The following is a 19,790-nucleotide window of genomic DNA, read 5'->3' as shown; positions in this document are numbered from 1 at the left end:
AAGGATATGACAAATCACTATACCACTATATCACTTTCCGGTGGAGGCTGTAAGTTTTTTCAATGTTCTTGATTTTCCAACTCATTATGATTTTCATTTATATATATATATATATATATATATATAGCTTCATTTAGGTCTACAAGCAAAGGTTTGCTAATAACTACTTTAATGTTTTGTTTGGGGTTGAAAGAAGGGTGAAAGAAGGGTGGGAGGGGGTTAGATACACCTTCATCTCACCACCTGGCCAGCGCTTGTTTGCCCTTGTCTTCCCGCCTCTGGGGTTCACAACATAGCATCCCACCCGGTGTGAATCAGCTGATATCCGAATATTGCATATGTCTAAGATAGACGCGCTTGTAAGTTAAATACAAAATTCCTGTTTTGATAAGATTGTACAGCCTCTTTATCTATAAAGTGGTATGAGCCTGTTCCCTCTATACAGTGACTAGACAAACTAATGGTGAGTAATGTACCATCTATGCTATGTTTGATTAGTATCCGTTGTATACGTGCATTGGCGAAGTTCATATGTTTACAACTACGAGATGTATTTACCAATCCAAAGTCCTCGTTAATCATTAAAAGAATGCGAGCGCCAATTGATTCGCACTGTACAAAATACGCAATCCGTTAGTACAAACACTTCCATTATTTTTTATATAGCTTAGGTTATATACAGTTTTAACGGTAGGATACGTTGTGTGCGGTAATATATGCTAACTGTTTCGAATACTCGAATGAGTACATAGACTAACGGATGCTCGTATATTGTATAACGGTACGCACGTCAATTATAAAGAAAGCACCAAAGATTGAACGAAGAATATTCTGATAAGAAGAATTCTTTTGTCCTGCTATTGGAGAATATTGTAAGTATGACAATAGTAACAAACAATAAAAAAAAACTCTTTTTATAGATGATGTTAGGAAGGTAAAGGTGTGGTGTGCAGTGGTTGTAAGTACTTTCAAATTGGTCTATATGTTTATATGTCTAAGTATAGTTGATGGTGAGTATGGTGTATGCTATATGCGCTGCCCCACAGGTAGCCTATGTTAAGCTGGTAATTTATAAATAGTCAAGATAATGCGGACGAATGCTTTATGAATCGCCGGTTAAAGAGACTTTTGAGACCTTTTTTGAGATATCTGTTCATGATTTTTTTTTTATTAACAATAGAAGATCGGATTCTTTGTCTTAATACTCTGCAAGTCGTTTCTTAAACTTCGTCATCGTTCTACTGTATGAGTTACCAAGCGTTATTAGATAATGTAGAAATGGATCAAAAGAAAGTACGTTTCAAAAATTTAGCAAAAGTATATTTTCTCCATATGAACAAATAGAAAAGAGTATCATGTAGGATAGTACCTACCCGGACATATCTTCGGGCTACCTTACATATGTTATTAATCTTACAATTGTCAGTTGGATCATGTTGATAACACAGCACACATTGAATTATAAGATCAAAACTACAGCGTGTGTACCCGTGGTAGACACGAAGTTAATCTTGCACAGCTTGCCCGTAGCCAGGAATATCTGAGTTGGGGCGGGAATAGGGTTTGCTGGCACCAACGATTCAAGGGTGGGCCCAATATTAGAGGAGCATTCTATTCTGCATGTTGGTTGGAGGGGGCGGAGTGGGGGAGTTCCTAGCAACGGGATTGTAGGCAAATCTCTGCAGAATTCGATTTAATTGTATCTAGCCTGAAATAATATTTTCTACAGCAAAGCTGAGGCCTATTGCAACATCGATCATTGAGGAATCACACTGGAAGATAGACGTAACGGTAATCAGGCGTGACTGCATGTGTTGGATATGACTATGTTTCATTTATAAACATCTTAAAAGCAATAATTCGATATTTTACTCAATTTCAAGGATTTCACTCAGAGGCGTCTACAATATTGGCAGAATTGAATAACCAGATATCAAATGTTAGTTTAAAGCATCAATCACGTGTTTCGTTTACATCAATGAGCTCACTTAGCGGCGTTCACAATATTTACAGTTATTACTGAATAATGAAAATATCATGAACATATTTATAGTGACATTCATGTGTTCTGTCACCTTCTATCATAACACTGAGGGATTACTGCATGGTACATTATATTGACCCTTGTAAATATTAATACAGAGGGTAACGTGAGCTCCTTTAAAGCAGCTTTCCGAGTTTCATTTAACCACACTAACAGACTTACACAATAGTTATATTATTTAACCAGAACGGAATGTGAGCGCTTTGGAAGCAGCATTCGAAGTTACTTATGGTTACCAGAGAGAGAGAGAGATAAGAACTTAAATTGCTTTTAACCAGAAGAATTTTAAGTTCCTGTGAATGTAAGCTTTGGAGTGTCATTCAGCTACAAGAACCACACAGACAAGCATAAGCAAATATTGGCTGCATTTAACCAGAATTTAAACTCCTTTAAAGTCACAGTTCAAGTCACAGAACACCAGAGAAAAACGAGAGAGAGGGATGGGGGGGGGGGGAATGGAGATAGGACAACATTTAAACTACTATGAATCAGGTATACCAAAGAAGTTAAAATCAACCAAACCATTCCTTTCATTATGTTACTACGAAACCAGTAGTTGTATATAATATTCGAAATCAATTTTGGGACCTGGTTTTAGAGCTGATGTTTCGATCGATCACGAAAGGCATTTTGGGATAAACATAAGGAAAGCTAAATGTTATTGTTATATCCTCCTCCACCACACCCCACCCGCACCCGCACCCGCACCCCACCGACCCCCATCCCCAACCACCAACCTCAACCCCACCCTTACCCCACCCCACCAGGTTCCCCAGCAGAGTGCATTTTGATCCCATCAGCAGGTGAGTTATAAATACTAACCCCCCCCCACACCCCCTTCCGTCATATCCACGCCCATCCTCCATCACTATTGCATTCGACAGTATTTCGCGTACTACGTTATCAAAGAAACACAATGTTATATGTACTATATATATATTCAACACCGTCTCAAGTTTCAATTCATTTCGCTTTATATTTGGTGCACGTGTTTTATATTTGCTTTATGAGCTACTTCACTCACGACAAAACCCTCATTCACTTACAGACTTGGCTTTTTAATTTTTCTAAAAGAAAATATAACATGACACTCTTGCTCTTATAGAACTGGAAGCATCGTTGTATAGACAAGACATCAACAAAACGAAATGGGAAATATTCCCAGACGGGGTGACCTATTTTTAATTATTGCATCCTTATATGATTGGATTAAATCATTAAATTAAGTGTTTTATTGATATTCAAAATATTCTTCATCTTGCGATAAAAAAGAAGAAGACAAATGGCAAACTTTGGGAAGGAACATTTCCAATAATAGAGATTCATTTGTCATGTCAACAATCTCAGTCCTGGTATTTGTGACCCTCGCGAGAAATGGCATTAAAGGAGTATGATTTAGTGAAAGTTAAAGAAATGATATACGGATGAGTATTCATCTGTCGTCCAGGGAAGGGGGGGGGATGGGTTAGGGGTACTGGGAAGGGTAAACGATAGAATGGAGCCAACATGCTTAGATTATGCTACTTGTACTCGTATTAATGCATGCTGTTGTTCTCATGATGTTGTATAATTTCTGTCGTACTCATGATGTTGTATTATTGAAGCTGTTGTACTCATGATGTTGTATTCAAGGTGTTGTACTCATGGTGTTGTACTAATGATGCTGTACTTTTTATGGTACATTCAAGATGTTGCAGTCATGATTTTGTACTCATGATGTTGTACTCATGATGTTGTACTCATGATGCTGTACTCATGTTGTTGTACTCATGTTGTTGCACTCTTGTTGTTGTACTCATGGTGTTGTACTCATGGTGTTGTACTCATGTCGTTGTACTCACCATGTTATACTCATGGTCTTGTACTCATGGTGTTGAATTCTTTTTGTCGTACTCATGATGTTGTATTATTGAAGCTGTTGTACTCATGATGTTGTACTCATGATGTTGTACTCATGTCGTTGTTCTCACCATGTTGTACGCATTGTGTTGTACTCATGGTGTTACATTCAAACTTTTGTACTCATGATGTTGTACTCATGGTGTTGTACTAATGATGTTGTACTCATGGTGTTGTACTAATGATGCTGTACTTATTATGGTACATTCAAGATGTTGTAGTCATGAGTGTGTACTCATGATGTTGCATTAAAGATGTACTAATGATGTTGTACTCATGTTGTTGGAATCATGGTGTTGCATTCAAGCTGCTGTACTCATGGTGGTGTACTCATGTTGTTGTAGCCACCATGTTGTACTCATGGTGTTGTACTCATGGTGTTTTACTCACCATGTTGTACATATGGTGTTGTACTCATGATGTTGTACACATTGTGTTGCATTCAACTTAGCTGTTGTACCCATCTTGTTGTACTCATGATGTTGTGCTCGTACTACATATCGGCTTTGGCCCTACCAGATGATTATAAAATTCAACAGTAATATGCAGCTTTAAGCTCACAAATGGCTAATTTTTAGAGATCTGTGGCCATGCTGTATTCCCCGCATTCAATTATTGTCGTTACGTAGTCCCGTATCTAGAGAGCTATATATATATATATATTTATATATATATATATATATATATATATATATATATGTCTCATGCCCGCGGGATATGTCCATCCAATTATCACCAACATCACAAGAAAGCGAACATTTACGTGAGAGATTGAAAAAGAATTCATCTGGAAATAGTGACTAAATCTAACTGGATTGAAATCAATTCTAAGCTGATAATGTCGTATTAAAATGCCAGGTATGCGAACATTGCGAAAGAAAAATATGCTAGGGCTGTTTGTAAATATCAATACACGAGGACATGCAGTGTGCGTGGTTAATAGAATATTACATTTCTTGAATATTTCAATGCGTTATGTTCTTCAATTGCAATATCATTAAGCTTCTAACACTGTATATACGTAATAGTAATACCTACACCTACACATACCTAGACCTACACATAATATTATGTGGCGACTCTATAATGATATATATACACAGACAAAATCCCTATACTTTTATGTATGTACATGCATAGAAATACTGAGCACAAACAATTAATCAATCAATCAATCAATTAATCACTTCAACTTGAACAACAAAACAAGTAGCTACTTGATATAAGAATAGACGTCCAGATACTTATTTTTAGCGTGTGATCATTTAGGTATGTTTTAACTGTGTGTTATCGTTTTTCCTTTTCAAAAAGTAATCCTTTTCTCTTGGGAGTTGATTTAACGTCAGAGTTGAGCGTGTTTTTCTGTAAAAGCCTTAAAGGTAGACACCAAAAAGGGGATGTTTACTTCTAAGAAAACCAAAAAAATCGAACAAAGAAACAGATAAAAGGAAAAGAAAAAGAAAATGATGAAAAAACTAAGGTAAAAGATGGCTAGCCAGATTCAGCTTATAACGTCAATGGAATTAAGTGGTAATTGAGAGGGATTTTGCTGATTCCAAGCTGCAGGGGACTTGAATTGCAAAATTAAATCACGGGGTAACAATGTAATAACAAACTATATAAAGATGCGTGGTTTTGAGGGTTTATTTTTGTCGTAGTGTATAGTGTTACTGGCGATGTTTTTTTTTTTTGCGTGCATGTTGCGCCACTGCTGCGAGTTTGCGTTCTGTTGTGAATTTGCCTCGCTGAGAGGGTTAACCTATGGCGTATTTACATTTTAACCGCATCCCCGTACTATAACACTTCAATTGTCTTTGGTGATAGCAATAATAAACGGAAGGAAAAAAGCTGATCGGTTGGACCATCGGGCAGTGTCCGAGAGTTGGGATGTGGGGTGGTGGGGGTGGGGGGTGGAGGTTAGCTTACGTTAGTCTCCTAATTAATTAAGAAGTTTTGTTCCAAAATCGTCGGCCTCGTGGTTGATTGATTGACAACATTATTTTTTATTTAAATTGCTGCAAGGTTTCTGTATCATTAGGAAAATATATCACATCTTCACTGCAAACAGTACTTGAATTATAACTCGCTAAATCGCATAAAGTCCGACATTAATGGACTGCAGGTTTTGGGGATTTCATTACGATGAACTATCGGATACTTTATCGAGTCCATCGCAAAAGGCACCGTTTCAATCTCTTGCAATATCAATCGGATACATCACTGTATGAGATTTCTATCATTTCTTGATACTATAGAATACAACTTGCTTTCCCCCAATTATTAAAAGACAACTTGAAGACAGGGAAAAACGACTTTCGTAAGTAATATCTCCATTGCGCGGCGACCACTTGACCTAGCGAACGTTCCCAAGGGGCTAGCCTTGTATCGTCTGTCGCTTAACAGAAATAGAATAAAGCGAGTTTATTTTGTTATTTTGCAATCCATGAACCAACAAAACAGAGAAATCAAAATCCACTTGGCAGTTGTTTTCTTGAGCACTGAGGCCACTCATTAGTCGTTGTCGGCTCCATTGCTACTAAAACCCTCATCTCAATATTTTGTAAAGAAATATCACGGAGGTTGAAGTTGATTGGTTACCAATGTTGCTGACTAATAAATTGGTCTGAATCTCTGGGTCAAAACCAGATCTTCATAGCATTCCGTATGGCAAATATATTACTTTTTTCCCCAAAATTGTAGCTATATTTTGCACGTGGCAACAACTGGTGAATGCACCGAAAACTATAGAACCCATGATGTCATCATTGCATTTGAGCTGTACATGTAATTTTTATATATTATTTTCTTTATAATTGTTTAAAATCATATATCTGCAGAGGAAAGTAATCATTTCTACCAAAGTTATTATTATTTTGAGAGGTTTACATACGAACAGAATGGACTAGTTTTAAACTCTAATATAAGCGTTACATTTCCCTATACAGTGGAATATCCTATTAAGAAAGGCTTAACTTATGAGCTTGTTTTCGTGAGACATGGGTCGAGGTTTACATTTCTAGTTTCAAATCAAACAAATTTGAAGATTTCATTCAGCTCTAGCCAAGATGTGACGTCAATCACTTAAAAGAAAGTTTGCAGGGTTTTCCGTTAAAAGGAACGTAACAATGGTCATTGAATAGAATTCTGTGGTTGCTGTAAAAGAATATCTTAGCTCTTTTCAATAAAAATCCGAGCCAAACATGCTTTTAGTTATCTTCGCATTTGCTTGAAATATGTCAGTAATATTATTATAAGTATTCAGTATCCGGTATTTAAACCGCCTGGCGTATATTTTTTTTTCTAAAAAGAGATGGTAAGGTTTCTGTATAATTTCCATTTTCTTTCTTCGTTCTTCAGGTGAAATTACCGAACCATAATGAAGAACCTACTGTTGCCTTCGCTCGTTCTGTTGTCCATAATAGGTAAGAATACAGTTTCGGACTTTAAAGTAAAGGTTTAATAGTAATACTTTATCCTGATAGCTTCCAAACTCAAGTTCTTCTTGAGGTCCACCCAATTATATCCACACCCTCGCCTGGGCGATAATAATAAGAAATGTGTTTTGGTTTCTTTGAGAAGGATATATGCGTAGGAACTGTGTTCTTCTATTGGATATATTCTTAAAATGAAACCTAACTGTGATAATAATAGGATATATTTTTTACAATTAAACCTTACTCTGTAATAATAGGATATCTTGTTAAAATTAGACCTTACTGTGATGATAATAATATGATATAACCTAAAAACTAAACCTTACTCTGATAATAATAATAACATATATCCCTACAATAAACTTACTGTGATAATAATAGAATATATCCTTCAAATTAAACCTTACTGTGATAATAATATGAAATATCCCTACAATAAACTTACTGTGATAAAAATAGGATATATCCTTACAATTAAACCTTACTGTGAGAATACATTCTGTAGAATATATCCTTAAACTTAAACCTAAATGTGATATCAATTTCTACAGAATATAACCTTACATATAAACCTAACTTTGATCACACTTTCTATAAGGATATATCCTTAAAATTAACCCTAACCTCTGATAACAATGTGTGATGGCTTCTCTTACCATGAAATTTACTCTTCAATTAAAAGATGAATGACTCTCTGCCTGCTTGTCTAATATTAAAATTTCATATTGCTAATTTATTTTGATATTATTCTATTCCTGCTAAATTGATCAACATTAAAGCGTTTTTTTTTTCCTTCTCAATTTCTCCTATAAAGCCTACAGCAATGCTATAAATTGTTATTATTGTGATGGAGGTCTCGGCTGTGCAGATCCATACTATGAAGAATATTCCAAGATACAGAAAATTGAATGTACCCAGCACTGCTTCGTAAGACACCATTCATTGTTGTTGTTCACACAAACACACACAACTACACCTAATAAATTGTCAGCGAAACATGTTCACTTGCTATATTCTGATCATTAAAGTGCCCCAGATTGTGTTCAACAAAGATGGTACAACTACAAACATATTATGTTGTGTTATATTGGTTAGTAAAGTAGGAATGGTGAAACATTATTTAGTGGCACGTTTGGAGAATTATAGCAAACATAAATTCTATTTATCAATCAATTAATGAATCAATTTAGTTTCAATTTCGACAAATTACATCCCACAAGTTAGTGGCATGAACGGCTAGTGGTTAACAAGTCAAGCCATGCAGGGGGGGGGGGGGGGGGGGTTGATGCTTAAATTAAAACCTTAAGTCTATTTGATGATGATTCGTACATATAAATATGTCTCAAAAGTTATGCTTAACAAAGAAAAGTGCAGCGCTAAGCATTTATTAATATTGAATTTCGTAAAAATTAATAATGATGATCATGACGACGGCGACGATGACGATGACGACGACGACGATAACGATGATGATGACGATGACGATGACGATGGCTTTGTCGGAAGGCTACTCCGTCGAATGTCATTAACATTGATAACATCGATGTATCTTTTTTATTCTTTAGAAAGACAAAGTTACAGACATTTATCGGGATCCGATCACCGAAGAAACTACGGAACGTGCCTTTATTAGGCGGGGATGTTCTTCCAGTAAATGTCAGCGTGGCTGTAAAGATAATGAGGAAGGGGGCAGGACGTGCAGGAGCTGCTGCCGCCCAAATCTATGTAACTCAGCGGAGATGAAGACCTTCAGCATTATCATGGCTATTGTCATGATTGCAGTAGCGAGGGCTTTCGTGGCTTAGTTTTCTTTGACTTGTATTTTAACTTCATACCCCAATCAATCTTAGTCTATTCCTTCCATGTAACGAGCCGAGGTCCTACCCTCCCACCCCCTCCCCCCTCCCCCAACCCCCCATCAATTTCGCATGAATGAATTAACACATAATCCCCTGTTGTGGATAAACAAAAGAAACATATATGCGTAACAGGAGTTTCGTCAAAATCTTATGTCATATGCATGTGTGACCTCGAAACATATAAGATACAAGACTAAATCGTCAAGAGATGTAGTTTTTAATGGCGCCCTCATTCACTTTTCGACAATGATCAAAACACCAGTGTCTTTTATTTCATAATATAAAGAAACTTGCCCGAGTTAAAGAACGTGAGATTAAATGCCAATCGCACATTTAATGAGTAACCATATTTCTTGAGGTAATATTTTTTTGTACACAATAATAAAATACAGTTTAACCTGAATATTTAGTTGAGTTTGAATATATCTGATTCTTACATTTTCATTCTCAAAAATAATGACTACAACTTTAACGAGTTCCTAGTTGTTGACTCATCAACTATTCAAAGTGCTTAGTTTAATAATGGAACATTCCAATGGCGGATCCATGATTTTTTGTAAGAAGGGGCCACCGCCGGTAGACATGAATCGGCAGATACCGAAGTCTGTATAACCGTGTGGAAGAATATATCAGTAAAGAATAAGAAATGAACACGCGCAAATCGTGCTAATATGTTCCACCATGTGCCTTATTTTTATCATAATATCAAGTTTGAAGCTATGTTATATTGCAAAAACCAAGTTTCAGATGACGGGGCCCGGGACCCAACAAGATAAGAGAGACTTAATCATTATGCTCGTTCTCTCTAGAAAAGTTTCATTAAATCAGCAAATGACTCGATTCCCTTTCGTAATATGACGTAATAATTTACAATACAACAATAATTGTAATATTGTCTATGTACCATTAACTAAAATGCTCTGTCAAATGTGTGTTATGTTTAATCAACAACATCTGACATTTTCAAATGTAATTATTTTGCGTTTTATTCAAAATGTTCTTCTTTTTATACAATAATTTATAATATTTTGTAAATATCATATTCAGACTTGATTTAAACTTTCATACTATAGTTGCTTTTCGCTTTGCTTCCATTTAAAATGTAGTCTTGCTGTCTCATTATACATATATATATATATATATATATATATATATATATATATATATATATATATATATATATATATATATATATATATATATAGACATATTTATATATATAGACATATATATATATATATACATACATACATATATATATATAGATGTATAAATATATATATATATATTTAGATATAGATATATATTTATGTATGTATTTATATATATATATATATATATATATATATATATATATATATATATATATATATATATATATATATATATGTATATATCGGAGAAATATTCCCCGCATGAATCTTACGTCGTTGCTTCGTTATTGCAGCGTTAACATTTGGAGTTCAATGTTGTCCCTGGAGTAGTTTTCCAACAACTTTACCTACAAATGTTGATATGTTTAGAGTTATTAATGGCGATGGTCTGTCGATTACCAATTTGTCTTCATCAAAGTATAATCGATGTCCATTTATGATTCCGTATAAAGTACTTGTTTCTTGATTCAATCATCACTCCTCTCAGCATTCTTTAGCTTTAATATCGCTATCATAAAAGTAAAAATAAATACAACAGAAGTACTGACTTGCTATGTTGTTTTTTGTCTAAACTATTTTAGAGATAATTTTACATCGTCTTATTACTTGTTTAATTGTAAAACAATGAACAATGTTTGGGTAAAAGTTTATTACGAATAATGAGTTGTATAAGGCAAATTTCAATATCGATGCCAAGAAATAAAAATAAAAATAAAGTATTCAGCTTATTCAGTTTCTTGAATCTCCATTTAAGTTGTATCAGGTTTGTGTTATTGTATATTTACCACTAACTTACCAATCTTTCGAGAAAGTGTAGCCAACTTTAGCCTTTAGCAGAGGGAACGGAACTCATCCGGTGAATTTTTTATAAAGTTTGGCTTAACTTATGTGAAAAAAAAACGATTTGTTGCAAGTACAATAACAGACAGTCGAACAACCAAAGCTGTCACCATGGGTAGCTTCGACAGAGCCGAAGTATGTGAGCTAGTTGGCACATACCTGATGTACCAGATCACCCCAAAATATAGTAAAGGTAACATCGGTTTGTACAGAGACGGTCGTCTCGCCGCATTTAACGAACCCACAAGAGTCACAGAACAAATAAAGAAGGATCTTTTAGTGCAAATATTTGGAAAGTATATAAACTAAAAATGACCATTGAAGCCAACCTCAAAGATGTCTATTACCTCGAAGTCAACCTCAATTAAGAACGAGTACGGCCCATTTACGACACCGAATAACACCCCTTTGTATGTGCATGCCAACTCTAATCACCCTCCTTCATATCTGAAAAGCACCCACGACGTTTTAAACATCGTCTTAACAAACTTTTATCAAACCAAGATATGTTCAATAAAGCCATCCCTGTCTACCATAATAGCTTCTACTCATATCGTCTAAACCACCAAGAAACTATACCGAAAAAAAAACGGAAATATCTCCAACGTAAAATTACCAGGTTTAACCCCCTTTTTGGCAAAAGCGTAACCATTAATATCGGAAAAGAATTCCACAAACTAGTCGATAAACACTTCCCACCCAACAATAAACGCCATAAAATATTCAACCGAAACACACTCAAACTTCCTTCAGTGACAAAAAACACAAAAACGCTACCGCCCTTAGCAAATATATTTGTTCCCTGAAGGACCAATTTATACCTATTAACATAACATGGAAATATTTAAAAAATAAGGCTAAATACTACAGTAACATAACCAAATGATGTGACCATTGCCTTCCGGAAAGGTGTTTATTATGTGTACACTAGGTAGGTGAACGTTCAACGAGCACCTATAATTTATTTCAGTTGATACATTCCTAATTATGGAGTTTGGAACCGACAAGGAGAAGACAGCCATCTTGACCAATATGATATATGAATATTAACTCGACGAACACAATATGATTCCTCCTAGTTTCGTTAAACTTGTTTTTCTGTTTATATTGTAAAAGTGCATTGTGACATAAATAAAAATGTTCCTTTCAATATTATCTAGGTACTTATCCGGGTACTTCATTAACAAAACTTTAATAATTGCTTAAATAACCATATTAAAATGCCACTGAATTTTTAATCACTGTAAAGAAAAGAGGAAGTAATGAAAATCTGATTATGTATTAATATTTATTACGGATCACTTGAACTAATTGCATCAACTATGTTAGATTCAACTTTTAAAGCAAGTAGTTTTATTTTCACTGCTTTGTGAATTCATGTTACTAATCTTTTCCATTTCTATACTAACCGCGGCATCCCATTTCATTTTGTCTCACAGGTAATGACGCGAATTGTAGTCATGAACTGGAACTCATGAGATTAGCAATGAGTTTCAATGAGTTTCAAAATTGTCATCATGGATAGGATACATCTGAAAGTCTTGGTTTTATTTATCGTTACTGGTTTCCTAAGAGTTAAGATTGTAAGAGCCAATACTGAAGTATCACGCAAGGTGGTTCATCTTAGTTCACATGTGATCTTAAACTGTGATATATCTGAGAAGAAAGGAACCAAACTATGGTGGTTTGACGGTGAATTGCTTTACTTCAACTATATTAACACCCATCCAATAGAAGGTGTCTCTCTGTCGGAAAACTACTCGCTAGTAATACAGGAAGTTATGTTCCAGCACGAGGGATTGTTTACCTGCACATGCGAGGGTTCACCAAATGTGGCCTACAATTTGAGTGTGGCGGGTAAGTCATAAGTCAGTGCATATGCAGGTCATGGTCCCTTTATATACATAAACTATATATCATATTCATTGACTTATTCAAAAAACATGATCATAACTTTATTGATATGTAGAATTGTTATTTCATCTTCTCAGCGCTCTTTCAAAGAACATTAAGTAAATATAATTTTTGGAGCTCCTCTGATGATGTTATACTCAGGGATGGGGACAGGATGGCCCATGTGGATTAAGGGAAGTTTAATATAATGCGAGCATATGAATAGGCCTACAGTACACGCGCAACAGCTACGATGGCGTTGCCATTCAGTGCAACGTCTGGTGATACTCCAATCTGCGGATTAGGCAGCTATCAAAGTATACAGCTTCATATGAAGTAACAAAGTTTCAGCGAAACAACTGTCATCCGGCAAATGTACATTTATATTTTTTGAATTAATTAAAATAACCACCATGTACAGCATTTCCTGATGTGTGTATATATATATTTATCCTTACCTAAATCTCATCTCTGAAGGGTTTCATGACAAAGAGAAATATTTTAATATTTATCAAGTCTTGAATGTGAAGTGAACCAATCTTTGATAATTTATTGCTAAACAGCGTGAACAGTTTTTTTATGCTAAAAGACACGTACATGCTACTATTGCATTAACAATTTATTTATTGTTGATTGTAAGAAACAAACAATGATAATAGTGTTGTCTAATTTTAATAGAATGTGCATCACGTAAGCAAAACATATTCCCGAACTGATATGCCCCAAGGTATCAAGTAACACGATATTTATGTATTAATGTGCACGACTATGAAGTGACTACAACACGTGACTTAAATGAATACTCAGTTTCAATATAGTCAACCATGTTTGATATATCTGCTGTGAAAATGAAAGAGTTCTAAACTTCTAAAAATATTTCTTATTTTCAGTCTCAATTTATTTATCAAACGATTACTATTTCTAATATATCATTATACATTTATGGGCATGACGAGAAAATAACGGCAAGAGGTTACATGAATATTCAGTAACAAGTGAAACATGTGTAAAGCATCTGTAGCGAAAACTTCCGATGTATTGCTTGATTGTCAGTTTCAGTTTATTTATCAATTTTGTGCACATTAGCATTACAGTGCAATTTTAATTTGTAGCATATATCTCTCACTATTCAGTTATCCCAGAGGTTACATTGTCATTCGACAATGACACGTTTATCCGTATGATGAGACACTCACCGGAAATCATTGTCATTGATCCGAGAGAGCCAATCGAGATAACATGTCTTGCGATTGGATCGAGACCCCCGGCTAGCCTAACGTGGGTCGTTAATGACGAAGATGTAAGCCTAGACAGTCCCAACGTACGTGATGTTATGTACACACCAAACAAAGAGAGGCCAAACATTACCGACTCAACATCCACATTACATCTCCTTCCTTCTGGAGATGAGGTCAATGTTTCTTGTCAATTTAGAGGAATGGAGTTTATCAGCTCCAACGTGACCATCCTTGTCCCTTGTGGGATATTTGATCAACATTTTCAAGGTAAGCCAACGATCAATTTATAATTTATCTACTGCAGTCTCTAATTTGTCTATATTATATCTCTGTTTTTTGGAAAGGAAGGAAGCACTGTTTATCAACTGACTCGAAAACTTGAATTTAAGTAAGAGGGTAAGTGGACACGTTCATCCCATACCCATGACCTTTTTTTAGAGGTAGGACGGAAAATTTGCAATGTGACTTTTTTTTTTATTGAATTTTACCGCTGGGCTGAGGAGAATGTAGAAGAGTTTTGATGCAATTTCCTTGTCATCTTATGTAAGATTTACCAAGCCCTTACTATTAAAGCCTGATGCGGAAAATATTCAAACGCCATGTTAGAACTTTAAACTTTAAATAAGTAGAGCTTTCAAGTCAGTTAACCAGTTGACCCCATCTCCTTTTCAAACTTTGATTTTATAAGTATTGAATGTAGGTTTGTCTTCGAACTATAAATGCTGTCTTTGACGATGTGTCTCACAAACCAGTCCAAAATCCAAATATTATATATCTGTAGATAACCTTGACATTGAACTACGGGGTAAGGTATATCAGATATAAACTTCAGATGCATCTTGCATCAGAAGAGTTTAGTACAGCAGCTTAAATACGAGAACAAGTAAAATCCCATTGCTTTTATTATTTTATTATGCACTTTTCCCCAATTTGGACTTTCTCAATGATGTTATGATTTTAACAGTATTTATCTTAAATGTTGTGCATTGGATGTTAGAGGTGAGGATTTTCTACATAAACAGTGATTATTAAGTGACTGTGTCCTCTTGAGAATATTTGACTTCAGATCGTTCCATTTAATGTTTTGTACTCGCAGCTGATGTCCTTCTTTCCGAAGGTAACTGGTTTAATAACACGACAGAAGAGTGGATGTTGTGGATATCGGTTTCGTCCAGCGTCTGTTTCTTCGTGTTAATGGCCACTTTTGTATGTGGATTATTTTGCGGGAGGTAGGCAATCATAGTTTAATTATTAGTAGATATTAATCAATATCGACAGTTTAAAAAACGTGTGCTAGTTTGAACCTGTCGTCGTTCGTCGGTCATTCGTTTCCCAATAAATACTAATATCAACAGGTTACAAGCATCTCCTCTCCTCTCCTCTCCTCTCCTCTCTTCTCCTCTCCTCTCCTCTCCTCTCCTCTCCTCTCCTCTCCTCTCCTCTCCTCTCCTCTCCTCTCCTCTCCTCTCCTCTCCTCTCCTCTCCTCTCCTCTCCTCTCCTCTCCTCTCCTCTCCTCTCCTCTCCTCTCCTCTCCTCTCCTCTCCTCTCCTCTCCTCTCCTCTCCTCTCCTCTCCTCTCCTCTCCTCTCCTCTCCTCTCCTCTCCTCTCCTCTCCTCTCCTCTCCTCTCCTCTCCTCTCCTCTCCTCTCCTCTCCTCTCCTCTCCTCTCCTCTCCTCTCCTCTCCTCTCCTCTCCTAAATGCTATTTCTATTCGATTGAAAGGAAACTAAAGAAAAATCCACAAATCTCCTCTCCTCTCCTCTCCTCTCCTCTCCTCTCCTCTCCTCTCCTCTCCTCTCCTCTCCTCTCCTCTCCTCTCCTCTCCTCTCCTCTCCTCTCCTCTCCTCTCCTCTCCTCTCCTCTCCTCTCCTCTCCTCTCCTCTCCTCTCCTCTCCTCTCCTCTCCTCTCCTCTCCTCTCCTCTCCTCTCCTCTCCTCTCCTCTCCTCTCCTCTCCTCTCCTCTCCTCTCCTCTCCTCTCCTCTCCTCTCCTCTCCTCTCCTCTCCTCTCCTCTCCTCTCCTCTCCTCTCCTCTCCTCTCCTCTCCTCTCCTCTCCTCTCCTCTCCTCTCCTCTCCTCTCCTCTCCTCTCCTCTCCTCTCCTCTCCTCTCCTCTCCTCTCCTCTCCTCTCCTCTCCTCTCCTCTCCTCTCCTCTCCTCTCCTCTCCTCTCCTCTCCTCTCCTCTCCTAAATGCTATTTCTGTTTGGTTGACAGGAAACTAAAGAAAAATCCACAAATCTCCAACATGGACGGTTGTGTGACAAATGACGAACAAGAATGGCCAGATGAGATGTTCGATAGTGATGGAAATGAACTACAAACAGAAATCTCCGAAAGTTATTTTCTTGAAGCAAATGATGAGGATGAGTACCAGGAGATAAGTGCAGATAATATATATTACAAGAATATGCACTCAGTAAGCCATGACCGTATACTTTATCACTCTAAGTAGTTATAGACAATACATAATTAGTTATCAATGGCACAGACTAGCCACAGAAATCTGGGATGACGAAGAACTACGAAAGACATTAACTTAAGTTTTTTTCTTTGCTTTAATATATGCATTCGCATCTCAGACCTTATTCTTACTGTGCAGAATAAACTTAGTTATCTCGAAACTAGAGGAGTGGCGAAGTCGATCCCGGGGGAGTGAGAAATAGGGGATTGAGAGATAGGGAGCACAAACATCCAGTTTTTGTTAAAATCTCAAAAGTTTCCCTTTTCTCAAATTATAAGGCCTCGTTTAGCAATCAAAAATATCGGAGAATTGGAATGTAAGTCTATATTATATTCTAAGCGTCCTAATGTGAATTAATATGATAATAAAAGGTGCTCTGATGTTTAAACTAAGAAGAATTGAGTGTTTTTGTTGTTGTTGCTAAAAAGAATGGCTTTGAATTTGAATGTTAACACCCCAATATAGGATTTTTTTCCCTGATGGATAGCATGGTACTGCATGTTATATAAACGTTTCCTTTTAATTGATCGTAAAAGTATAAACATGTGACAAACCTTTTTACACTCTAGTATAGATTGTCTTCTGAAGAGTCTCATTGCACAGGGTTTACGTGGGCGTTTCTTTGTATATAAAACATGACAATGTCATGAATGAGAATTTTCAACTCACAGATAAGTTTTCATGAGTTCTGATGGATATCTTTATTAAAGATGTCTTACGTGTATCTTGGTTAGAGATTTACTAATGAGAATTCGCACCACTTTGCATTAAGCGTCCGTGCATGTACATATCTAAAATAAGTAAATGCAAGAATGTCTGCTGTTTTATATGGATTTCAGGCGACAAACTATTGAAGAAATTAAAAAGAATACAGTTATAGTATCCTGATAGAAAAAGAAGGGATTAAATTTTAATATCTTTAATATCTGCGGTATCGGAATTTCCAGGAACAAAATACAACAACAAATTAGTTGGTTTGATTTAGAGGTTATAATGGATGCTAGTGGTCATAGGACTACTACTGATATGAGCCACCAGACACTGCCTGATTACCCAACCGTTCAGTACAGGACCTATAAACACTAGTATTGACACTCAAATTTGAAAGTCACGTAGCAAACTTTTCACTTATTTTAACTAGTTGCTGTTTGATGTTAGTATACCTACGGCTGTTATGCTCATAATGTTATGACCGGTTATAAAGGACATGATCTTCAAAAGTATCCCGTCCTAAAAATAACTGAAGATTTTACTTTATTTTCATTTCCTGCCTTAAAGTACCAATGGAGAAACTTTCATTTTCTTTCGGATTTATATAGTGATAAACAAGTACATTAAGTGGCTCCTTAATGAGCGAATCTGTTATTGGCTTTATTGTTTGACGTATATATGTAATACATGTTATGATGGTATGCGCTAAATGCGCCAGAGTGACGTTATTAACGTTCTTTTAAAGGATAACAATGATGACGTTCTCGCTGATAATGCTAAGCTTTTTAGTTCTATCCATTAGCAATTCATTTTTATCGATGATTTGACCGGAATTCCGCCAGAAATTGACAAGAATGATACTTGTAGAACTCAGGAGATAAATTGAACGAAGCAATGAAATATGTTCCAAAATTGTATAGAATACTTTTTTAAGTTTATAGTATATATAATTCCGTTAAAATGGGTCAAGTATAATCCACTTTAATGTCTCAAAATACAAAATTGAATGTTCTTAGTTTCACTGTGTTAATTTTGGTCATTTCCGTTAAGGCTTTATGGATTAAAATTACGATTGAAAAAGTGGTCACAATTTGATTAAATGAACACAGCAACTATACGGTGTCTATCAATGCAGCTACATATTTATAACACGTGTACAGTAAGGTAGGGAACACGCGAAGTTACCGTATTCTACCATGCGTAAAAGCAAAGAACGTTTTTTGAATAGTTACACATAGGTCTATATCCTATGCATGCATATATGCTATATATTTGACAATCCTGTAATTTATTTTAATCGTTTTGTATGGCATGTATATGGTAAACTGCGGTATACGATTTCAAGTTTCCTTGTTAATATTAAAATAAGAAGAAGAAATATTTATATAGCGCCAACATCAACAACAGTGGTTCGACGGCGCTAAAAGACAGTTACATGAAAACAATTTCAACTCACTTGTTCATACACTGAGAAAATGTAGCAGTATTTTAGTTGTTCATCAATATATATGTATATATATATATATATATGTATATATATATATATATGTATATATATATGTACATATATATATATATATATATATATATATATATATATATATATTTATTTATTCGGTCGGGGAGCACTATACTAACCTGCGACCTATTCTAGCCCTAAATCTAAACGGTCAATCTCGCAAAAATTGAAAGAGTTTTGATAGCCATCAGCTACCATATGATGGGAAGGTCCAATGGTACCATTTTTTAGCTGAGGGTTTGCCGATATAATAAATGATGATAAAAACAAATATTGCAGAAAAGGGATCATTATTATTTAAGATTGTCTTTATATCGAAACAAATGTAAATATAAGATGCATTTTGGTTTACAGTTTATATGAGGAATTTAGTTAAAAAATTGTAATTTTATTTCCTAGAGGAACACTCGAGTACTAGAATTTGAGTCAACGTACTGATGGATGCCATTGCACATGTTTTACGCGATTATATTTAGGTTTTACATAAATGTATGAACATGTGACTACATATTGTTTGCACGTCAATAGATCTGTTTGCCAATGCGTATGATTACGTATAGTTTTACGTGGGCGTTTCTGTTTGGTTTACACAAATGTACAACTATATCACTGGTCAGTACTTAAACGTCATAAAATACCTACAGCTGATGGGCATGTTTAAATATTACGTAGGCGTTTTCTTGAGACATAATAATAAGACATTGTAACTATTCGAAATATTCAATCTATATGTCTTTACT

General features: G+C 35.6%; 2 protein-coding genes across 3 annotated transcripts in view; both read left to right on the top strand.

The window, feature by feature from the left end:
* Positions 1-10,042, top strand: part of LOC139983217 (uncharacterized) — a 54,716-nt gene extending 44,674 nt beyond the window's left edge. The window contains exons 1-4 of one of the 2 annotated variants that reach the window (XM_071996618.1): positions 625-872; positions 7,301-7,365; positions 8,192-8,304; positions 8,943-10,042. In XM_071996618.1, coding sequence (XP_071852719.1) covers positions 7,320-7,365; positions 8,192-8,304; positions 8,943-9,182 — 399 coding nt within the window. In that variant the 5' untranslated portion in view covers positions 625-872; positions 7,301-7,319 and the 3' untranslated portion in view covers positions 9,183-10,042. Of the gene's footprint in view, positions 1-624; positions 873-7,300; positions 7,366-8,191; positions 8,305-8,942 lie in introns of those variants that run through there. The other variant, XM_071996619.1, reaches the window with a different exon arrangement.
* A 1,709-nt stretch (positions 10,043-11,751) lies between these two features.
* LOC139983210 (uncharacterized) lies at positions 11,752-17,239 on the top strand. Its single transcript, XM_071996608.1, has 4 exons — positions 11,752-13,087; positions 14,257-14,628; positions 15,458-15,590; positions 16,574-17,239. Exons 1-4 carry the CDS (start codon positions 12,727-12,729, stop codon positions 16,809-16,811), a joined length of 1,104 nt encoding a protein of 367 aa, XP_071852709.1. The 5' UTR covers positions 11,752-12,726; the 3' UTR covers positions 16,812-17,239.
* Positions 17,240-19,790: the final 2,551 nt, after the last annotated feature.

This window comes from Apostichopus japonicus, chromosome 16 (assembly GCF_037975245.1).
Source record: "Apostichopus japonicus isolate 1M-3 chromosome 16, ASM3797524v1, whole genome shotgun sequence".
Classification (NCBI taxonomy): domain Eukaryota; kingdom Metazoa; phylum Echinodermata; class Holothuroidea; order Aspidochirotida; family Stichopodidae; genus Apostichopus; species Apostichopus japonicus.
This window is presented reverse-complemented; position numbering and strand designations above follow the sequence as displayed.